General features: G+C 40.2%; 1 protein-coding gene across 1 annotated transcript in view; it reads right to left on the bottom strand.

The window, feature by feature from the left end:
• Positions 1-3,858: 3,858 nt before the first annotated feature.
• Positions 3,859-10,325, bottom strand: part of LOC107147897 (glutamate receptor ionotropic, NMDA 3A) — a 46,890-nt gene continuing 40,423 nt past the window's right edge. The window contains exon 4 of the mRNA XM_048783291.1: positions 3,859-8,069. Within this exon, the coding sequence (XP_048639248.1) occupies positions 7,730-8,069 (340 nt within the window). The 3' untranslated portion in view covers positions 3,859-7,729. The remainder of the gene's footprint in view (positions 8,070-10,325) is intronic.

Raw genomic sequence — 10,325 nt, 5'->3', positions numbered from 1 at the left:
TTTTTGCGTTAGTGGTTTTTCTTTGAAATTTTATTCTTTGTTATTACTAGTAGATTTTACACATGCTGTTTTAGAAATGAGTTTTCTTAACAGAAATGAGATTTAGAAGCTGCCTGAGTTTTAAGTATTTATTTCTTTGATTATTGAAATAGTTTTCTCCTAGTTTTATTGAGTCTCTTCTGAGGAGACATCATGCCTAAAAGATGTCAATTTGGCTAAATTTTTTTTTCCATCATTCACTGTGGAGTAAGAGATTGAGGTTTATTTCTCAGGGAATGTCACATTGCCTGTCCCTTTAGGTTGAGAGTTCTTGTTTTATAGTAATGAGCTACATGGTTTCTCTCTTCTGTAAGGAGTTGTATAAAATGTATCCCTTTTGAGCATTACCTGTCCTAGATGATGGTTAAGGACAAATTCTATGTTTCTTTGTAGTTACTAGCTGCCATCAGCAGAACTTGTGATGGATTCCATAAAGGCATGTGATACATGGACTAAGAAATGAGTCTAATTGGGGAATCTTACATGGTCTTCAAAATAGGTCACAAATCTGTTGATCATCCCACCCAACACATGTACAGGGCCATGATTGATGAGGTGAGGCTCTGCTCCTGTACATACTGTATACTGTGCCTTGGCACAAATGGACTACTAGGGCAGCAGGTTGTTTAGAGTTGGATATTAGCTATTTATGGCAACTGGCTGAGAAAATCAGCTGCCCATCACTGAGGGATTGTGGGGTTGTGAGATGTTGTAGAGGGAAGCACTGATTCCATGGGAGGCTTGATTTAGAGACAGTTCCTCTGGTTGAGAAGTTGAGGTTCAATCAACATAAAGTCACTTTCAGATAATGACCAAAAATGGTGGTGATTTTTCTGGCAGTCCAGTTTATCTCACTCCAGAAGAGAGTACTGAATGGGCTTTGGGAACCCCCCCAAATTGCACATTAAATTGTTTTGAGTTATATGTACAATATCTTTAGTGGTTTTTTTTTTTTTTCTGATTGTTAAAGGAACTTGGAAAATTCATAGGCTCCCCAAAATTAGAAATTAAGCTCTAGATCCATAAGAACATTATAAGAATAATTTCTTTAATGCCTATAAATGCCAATTTCAAGATTATTATAGAAGCACTGAAACTTCTCAATTTAAAATAAAAAACATTTCAGATCTTGTATGAATTATCTTTTTGCTTTCTTTTGCTTTATCTTCTTCTTTTGTAAGGAAAGTTGTGGACAAAAATTGGAACAACAGTATATCCCCATTAATATAATAATGCTAAACTCAGGATTTCAGATTATTGAAATCTATGGAGTGAAAAGATTTAAAGTTAGGATGTGAAAGCAGAAGGGGATCTTGGGCCTTGTCTTTATTTTAGAGACTGGAAAATAGGCTTCAGGGTCACTCTGCTGAGTCACAAAATTGAAATGCGATTATCAGACCTTTACTTTTCTTTCTTTTATACTAAGTGGAAACCCATACTAGTATATTACTTGTCATCAGGAAGATAAGAAATGAAGGTTTTTCTGAGTAATTCTGAAGTTTTTCTGAAGACTTTCATAAACCCAGCATATTTATCCCAGCATGTTTATCTGAGGCAGACCTCAGATTGGGACTACTTTTTGTTTCTGTTTAGACATAGAGTTCCAGTAGCACATCTTGTAGAGCAAAATTGAACCATAGCGATCTTAGATTTCTTCCTGCTCTCAATCATATTGTGCCTTTGTTGAATGTTTATTGTGATTCAGCACTGTGTTAAATATATTTCTTATGAAGTCAAACTTTCTTGCAAATGGCTCTGCCTCTTGTTATCAAGTTGTTTTGCCTCCTTGCTTCAGTTTCTTCATCTGTTAACTATTGACCACATCATAGGATTGTATTGAGGATGAAATGAATTATATGTGGGAGATATTCATTCAGTACAGTGCTTGGCATCCCCTGAGAAGTTAATTTTTCTTTCTATCGTCATTTTCATTCTGTTTCTGGGAAAAAATAAGACTGACATCCTCCCTGAAATCCACATGGATTTATCTGTGCCTGTATCTCTAGTCTCTCTGTTCTGTTTAAATGATGTCATAGCTAAGTAATTCCAAAACATCAAAAAGCTAACTTTGCTCACATGTGAGTGACAGCCAGCTCCACCTAGTGGTGACGATCCTATCTTCTAATGTATCCCTCCTGAGTAAAGTTCCCCAGTTCCTTGTTTGCCATGGTTTCCCAACTCTAGAACTTTTCATATGCTGTTTCTTTTACTTGAAATGCCTCTTAACTCTACCCAGTCTCTCCACTCTTCTTCTCCACCTCCTACACGTTAAGTGCTGTCTTTATTCCCGTAGCATTTCTTTTCTTTTTTGGTGTTATTGGGGATTGAATCCAGGGGCACTTTACGTCCCAGCCCTTTTTATTATGAGATTGGGGCTCTCATTAAGTTGCCTAGGCTGGCCTTGACTTGTGATCCTCCTGCCTTCTTCTCCAGAGCTGTTAGGATTACAGGCATGCACCATTATATCTGGTTCTTTACGTTCGTTTCTTTATCAGAGTACACACCATATTATGCTACCAGTTTGTGTCATCCACACTAGGCTGAGCTCCATTAGTCCATGGGATCAGAATCTACTTTTGTCTTTTTATTACAGCTAACCCAATTCCTGGCTCACAATAGGCATCTAAAAAATGAATAACTTAATAATGTAAAACATTCTTGAGTAAATTGTTATAACCAAATCAAATCTCAAATTAGGTTATAGTGGGTTAAAATTTTTATGAGATTTGATTTGGTTGTAACAATATGTGTGAAGACTGTATCAGTCTAGCATATTCATAACAGTAAGTCTGTCAGCAGCTAAAATGATTGTCAGAAGCTACAAACATGCCTGAAACTGCAGGACTGCTGAGCGATTTGCAACCGTCTTTATACCAGTTTTCAGTTAGAGTAGAAAACTGAAATTACAGGTGCTAAAACACTACTTTTGTAAAACTACAGGGGCTACAGTCTTGAGTTAAATGGATCAATGTAGGTACAGTCACCAGTTTCCCTCTCTGTTCTGTGGAGTTGAGGACAGTAAAACAGACTAAGAGGGCATTGGGAAGAGGAAGAGTAAGGCAATGATCAGAATTCTGACAAAATGATATGTCTGCACTGTCTACCTACAAGTCTCTATGCTGCTATCACCACTCTGTGACCTTGGGCAAGTTAAGTAATTTCTCTGACTCATTTTTTCACCTGTAAACTAGAGGTCTCTCTTATCTACATCTGAAGTACCTATCTATCTCATGGGATTATAATTTTTTTTTATATTTATTTTTTAGTTTTAGGTGGACACAGTATCTTTATTTTACATTAATGTGGTTCTGAGGATGGAGCCCAGTGCCTCATGCATGTTAGGCGAGCACTCCACCACTGAGCCACAACCCCAGCCCCTGGGACTGTAATCTTTAAGATTAAATGAGATCATTATTATAAGTGCCCAGTAAATGTTAGCTATTATAGTTTTTTCTGTTTAAAAATGGTGAGAGGATCAATTGTGAGAAGGTCTCTGACATTAGAGATCATACCTGCCTTGGTCACTACTGCAGCTCCAGCACTTGGCCTGCATATGGAGGCTATTTAGCAAATGTTTGTTAAATTACTACATAAAGACAATTATGGTAGAGTTTTTAGAGATCTGTGAGTATTGTCTTCTTTCCTAGCCTATCTCTGGCTCATGAAGCACTTCACTTCTGCACAGTACTTGGATTCTTGAGTTTTCTTATTCTTGTGTTAACTTTGGACTATACCAAGAAAACAAATATAACTCATTCCTATTAGGAAGAACTGGTGTCTTGTCAACACTTAAATCCCCCAAGAATGGCAGCAATGAAGTTTCTATCTGAACATTTATTCCACAGTCATAGAAACTGAAGATGGAGAAGACCTGAGGACATCTTGTCCATCCGTGGTGTTGTACAAGAAAGTGGCTGGAGCAAAACAGCCTGTTCACTTGATGCTCACAAGACAGCTTTTGGTTCTTGGAGCATAGGGATCGCACACATTAAAATGAAGACACAATGCAAATACTCTTCACAAACCTTCAGAAAATACTTATAATTACATTATTTTCATAAAATGATCAGTAACTAAGAAGAGTGAGGGAATCCTGGGTTAGATGGGCGTTTGAGGTGGGTGAAGAAAGTAACTGAATAATGCAGATAGTGGTTTTAATGACTAGAAAGCAATTTCCTTGGGATTTTCTGGTTTGCGTATCAAAACATAAATTGGGAGGAAAACAGGTTTTAAAGTAGTTTCTTTTCCCTTTATTCTTTGTCCACACCAAGGAAGTGCTTAACTTGCTCCAGGGCTTAGACAGACTCAGCACCAACACTGAGACAGATCATAGCACTGTTGCACTGGACTCTTGTTCCACTTAGCACTTCTTGGGCTGACAGGGAAACAGCAGCTCCTTATAGGGTTTGTGCATCAGCAAGATTCATGAATAATGAGGAGTCTCCTCCACGCACATTAAAGACCTCAACTGATTGGGCTCTGTGGCTAGCTGCCTCTCTTGGCTGTCCCAATCTTTCTTCCAATCTATTTTTATTTATTGGAGAAATCGCCTTTCTCCTTTACCTTGTGGCATAAACGCTTTGGGGCCCTTATTATTTATATGAACCAAGAAGACATATCCATTTCAGCTTGCCCAGTATGCTGTATGTGCTTCCTGTGCCAGGATTTCCCCTTTGGAGGATGGGACATGAACCAGGTTTCCCAGCACCAGAGCTTGGAAGAGAATAGAAGTCTTCCTGATCTCATGAAATGGAAGCCAATGAGAGGAGGCAAGGTAGCTAGCATCTCTTAGCTCTTTCTAATTTACCAAAATGCAACCCTCCACTTGAAGTACCTGAAGTCTTCTGATCTTTGTTGTTGGGTCTTTTTTTTTTTTTTCTGAGCCTGAGGAGGGAAGTTGAGAGAAGAGAGGTGGAATAGAACAGAAGAGTTTCAAGGACCCACCATTTCATGAAATCTTTTTACAAAACACAATACACTGTTTCACAAATTGCAAAACACTTTTCAATTACTACCATTTAAAAAACCATTGCTACTGAACATGAAGACTGCTTCATTTCAACACAGGCAATTATGGTTTTTCTTTACCCAAGACTTGGGAATATTTTAAGCAATATTGACAGCAGTAAGCCTGCCTTTGCCGCCTGCTGCTTCTCACTGCATTTGGCCACAATTTTGGCCAGGTACTTCCTCAGAAGGTACTTGAGAAGTATGCACTGGTCCTCTACTCTGTGGATAGGGTGGTATGATTACCACCGCTCAGAATGCCTCAGTAGAGAAGCTTAAGGTAAACCTGATATACAAAAATCCAAACTTACAAAACAGATACATTAAGGGATAATTAATTGCATTACAAAAGGATTCTTTACAAAAGAATTCACCTCTGGGTTCCCTTAAATAGCTTCTCAAGTACAGTCACCATATGAGTTGAGTTACAAAAATGTCCACGTACATTAGGAGCATGGCTGTTAACACGAATTGAGGTACACCTGTACATCAGCCTTCCATGCTGCACAGATATCCAGGGGTGCTCGGAGTATGGCGGCAGAATCTCTAGGTATCCTTGTTTGTCAGAAATGGGTGGGGAGAATCTCTAGGTATCCTTGTTTGTCAGAAATGGGTGGGGATGGCTAAGGGGCATGATCTTCCAAAGGCAGCTATAAACCTACTTTTGGGCTTAGGGTGGGGTTGTAGGGAGGGGGAAGATACTTAAAGCAAATTGTCCTTTCTGGTCTGGGAGCTCTCCTGATCCCTCACTGTTGAAATGTTTCATCTGAAGTTGACCGCAAGTCTAATTTTGGAGTCCTCTTACCTCCCTTATAAGCATCTCTGAATTTATCTCCACTCCTGAGTTTTCTCAGTTAACTAATTGCTAAGGTGTTATCTAATTACAGGTTAAAGTATTATATTTCCCCTAGAGCACTGTATAGCTCTTGGTGGAATTGCAGACATAGTACTGAAAAAAAAAATAGAGGAGAAACTGTGAACTTTCTAAAGATCTGCATACTTCTTGGCCCACTGCTGTGAACTTACTGTAGATATTCAAACTGATCAGGGTGGGGAAATGAATACTGAGTGGATAAAGCAACAATTGATAAGAAAACCTAGTCCTCAATGGTGCCCTAGGGTCAGGGTTCACTGTGAAAAGTGAATCAGCAGATTGTGCTGAAGTTAAAGGAAAAAATTCTCAAAAAGTGTCTCCTCACTTCTCCCCATGCATGATGGCAGCCAAACTGAACTTCCAAAGTAGTGTTTCTTCATGAGTAATTTTAGGACCCCTGCATGTGTTCCTAGGGGTGTTAGTTAACGCTGTTTCTGAGCCCACCTCCCAACCCCAACTCCCATAATCTCTGGGGAAAAGTCCTGGCCATCAGCATTCTGAGGAGTTCCTTAGCTGATTCTCATCTGTGCTAACACCTGGGAACTGAAGTTCTGGAGTTCATATATTTATTTCTTTTTGCATGCCCAAGCTATTGGTACTGGGAAAAAAATCCCTAGGCAAGGGGGAAGCTAGGTTATTTATATCAGTGTTTGATGGGTCCTGGAAGATAATCAAAGGGATCCAAACCTGTTCTTAGCTCCTCAGAAGTGAGTGGATTTGAGGATGGGAGATTGACTTGGTAATATCCATATAGATATGCAGAGCACAGACTACTGAATGCTGAACCTCCTGATGTTCTTGGGCTAAAGTTTCACTTTTTGGATTCTTATGGCTGATAAGTGACTGCTGATCTGAAAATGATGTGCAGAGCATTTCCCTTAACCTGCAGTCCAATTCACATGCCCTATTACAAGCCATAAACAGGGATATTCCAAGTTCATCCTAACCTTGCTTTGCTTTTCTCTTTCATTTCCTTTATAAAAGGCACACACTATAGTGGAAATGCTTAGTTAAGTTAGAAGTATAATCCTATTCATTCTTTAGCCAAATGGCCTATCTGTTCCAGAGATTTTGTTGTAAAAGCATGGTGTGCATTTTTCAGGCCCCTTTTGCCTGACCTCTGTCCCCCCCTCACCGCATTCCCATTCCTTTTCATAGTGGCATGTAAACATGTTCCTATTAAATGTTAGGATGGTGTCAGAGATCCAGAACCTTCTCAAGAACTTGGCTCTTTGCCTGATCCAGTCAATCCTTGCCTGCAATGATATTGAGTTTGCTTTATTTTTAAGTATGCCCTCTTCCTCAAGTTATTCTAGCACTTACACTGCTCCCCATTCAGAATGTGGGTACAAATCTAGATTGGGGAGTTGTACCAAAAGCTATAGCCCTGGATAATTCTGTTTTATGTTAAGATTAAAACCAACAACCCAGTAAGACACAGGTTTGAGTAACAGTTTTATCTCTGGTTGATAGTGCAGAGAAAGGGCTAAAACCTGGGAATATTATTGTGGCACCTGGTGAAAGGTTAACAGGAGCTAGGGGTTGTCTGATTGTTCACAGGTCCCTTATACAGAGGTTACTCCTAACTTTGGACTCCTGCTAGGAAAAAGCTTTTTACCCTGGAGACCTAGGGGGTGAGTTTGGAAAAAGAATCACTGCCGCATGTTAATCTGGGGAGAGCTGACTTGACCCCTAGAAGACCTAGATCTTGGTTTCCCTCACCTTTGTCAATCCTTACAAAAGAGCATTACAAAGTATCTCAAGGGCTCAGGAAAGCCAGGAGTTGGGGGAGGAGGGCAGCCTGATCGCCTAGGACTCACAAGTCCGATTTGTCCTTTGATACTCTTCCAGCTCCGTTTTTCTGCTCACAGCCAACTGTAGCTCCTGGCGGATCACCTGAATCTGCTTCTCCAGCTCTGAGAGTTCCTGCATCACTGAATTCCGAGCTACGTTGAGGTTGTCGGCTTTCCCATTGGTGGTCAGTGAGGCAGGGAGCTCTCTTCTTCTTGGAGGGAGAGGGATGTCTTGGTGGGTCCGAATACCCAGCTGGTTTTGTCCTCCCTCATCACTAAAGATGTATTTTCGTTGGTTGTCATGACTCAGATTGGAAGTATTCCACACCATGAGTTGATGGGGTCCTATGTTGGACCTAGGAAGCAAAGACAGTTCAAATTCAACTTCCATTATGCAGCCTTCCAGTGCTCTTCCCCTGCTGGCCATGTCCTGCATGAACAACATAGAGCTGGGTATGCCTTTCAAGATGAAGTTACAAAGCCATTGACAAACTTGCTTGCTAGGTGGGTTGTGGGGGACTATAGGAGCCATGAACTTTCAACTGAAGTTCAAGGTCTTATCTTATCTTTTTTTTTTTTTAAGAGAGAAAGAGAGAGAGAATTTTTTTTTAATATTAATTTTTCAGTTTTTGGTGGACACAACATCTTTATTTTTTTTTATGTGGCGCTGAGGATCGAACCCAGCACCCTGTGTATGCCAGGCAAGCGCGTTACCACTTGAGCCACATCCCCAGCCCCCTTATCTTGTCTTTTGTGCTTTAGAAATGGAATAGGGTATCATTTGATGGTATGTGGTGTGGCACATTCTTTTGTAAAGAACCTTAGGTGCTTCCTGCAGGGGAAGCACAGTAAGCAACTCTGCCTTGAATAGCCTATGACTGTAAAGATGATGATTTAGTAAGAGTGAAAATCTCTTTATTCAGATGTTGGCCTGCAAGCATCAGTCTGCTGATAGATATAATTATATGGCTTATCTCAATCTCACAGGGCCATGCTGATGTTTACTACTTGATTAAGGGGAGAATAAAAGTATATAAGCCATAGGTTTCAGCAAAATGCTTTTTATTACAGGGATGTTTTATGTAGTTTGAGAATGACAGGTCAGATCTGATGCTTAAAAAAAAAAAATCCCAAGAAAGACTCAGGTTCTTGCTGGGATAATGAACGTCAAGTAGAAATGCATTTGAGGTTTGTGCTCCTCTTTCAGGCTTGCATTGTGTCTCCTATCATCATTGTGGAGAAGTGGCTATAGACAGTAAGAAAGTTATTGCTAGTTAGGTACAGGAGGGAGGTGATCTTGTTTCTGAAATGCACTTTGGTAGTTGTATGCAATGCGAAGAGTTTCTCACTACAAGAACAGTTAAGAGCCCTAAGCAGTAAAACTGCTGACTTCTATCCTAGGAGAAGACCAAGGAGGAAGATTATGACTTTATGACTGCTTTTTCTGTCTGGGCAAAATGCAGTAGAAACACCCTATTAAATCCTTGTATTTTTGCTCCCACCCACATTACTAAACTGACGATTCCTTTTTACCTGCCAGGGAGAAAGGGAAGGAGGAGTAAGGGCAAGGGTGATAAAGTCTTGATGCATTTACATGATTGAGAACAAAAACACAAGGACTTAATAGAATGATTCTCTTTTGCTTGCCCTGAGGTAGATTGGAAATGTGGTCTGGTCCTTCATTCCTCCTTTCAGCCATGCTCCTCTGTCATGGGATTTGGCTGTATATCCCTATCAGGATGCTTCCCTTCTCTTTGAATGAGGACTGGCCTTATAACTTGTTTTGACCAATAGAAAAGGTGGCAGTTCCAGCCTAAGCTTTCAAGAAGCATTTCTCTTCAAGTCCCCTGTTGCTACAATGTGACAAGTCCACATTAGCCTGCTGGGTGATGACAGACCATGTGGAGAGAGTCCTCCATCGCCCTAGTAGACCAAATGAGACCAATCATAGGCCAGGCACCTTTTACTTACTCTCCCCCTCCCCAAGCTGGCTGCAAACATAAGGAAGCCTGGTCCAATTTAGCCAAGTCTGGCTCAGATCAGCAAACTGCCCAGCTGATCCATAGATTAGTAAACAACTCACTGTTGTTGAAAACATTAAGTATTAGAACAATTTCTCACACAGTGAAAACCAACTGCTACATTCCCCAAGCCATTAAAGCACACAGACATACCAAACTACCCTTTAGTTCTTTAATGTTTCTCTTAGTTTGTTTCATATATTTTTTAAATTTTTTATTGTTGGTTGTTCAAAACATTACATAGTTCTTGATATATCATATTTCACACTTTGATTCAAGTGGGTTATGAACTCCCGTTTTTACTCTGTATACAAACTGCAGAATCACATCAGTAACACATCCATTGATTTACATATTGCCATACTAGTGTCTGTTGTATTCTGCTGCCTTTCCTATCCTCTACTATCCCCCCTCCCCTCCCCTCCCCTTTTCTCTCTCTACCCCCTCTACTGTCATTCATTTCTCCCCCTTGTATTATTTTCCCCTTTCCCCTCACTTCCTCTTGTATGAAATTTTGTATAACCCTGAGGGTCTCCTTCCATTTCGATGCAATTTCCCTTCTCTCTCCCTTTCCCTCCCACCTCTCATCCC

Source organism: Marmota marmota, unplaced genomic scaffold, assembly GCF_001458135.2.
Source record: "Marmota marmota marmota unplaced genomic scaffold, marMar, whole genome shotgun sequence".
NCBI classification, from domain to species: Eukaryota; Metazoa; Chordata; class Mammalia; order Rodentia; family Sciuridae; genus Marmota; species Marmota marmota.
This window is presented reverse-complemented; position numbering and strand designations above follow the sequence as displayed.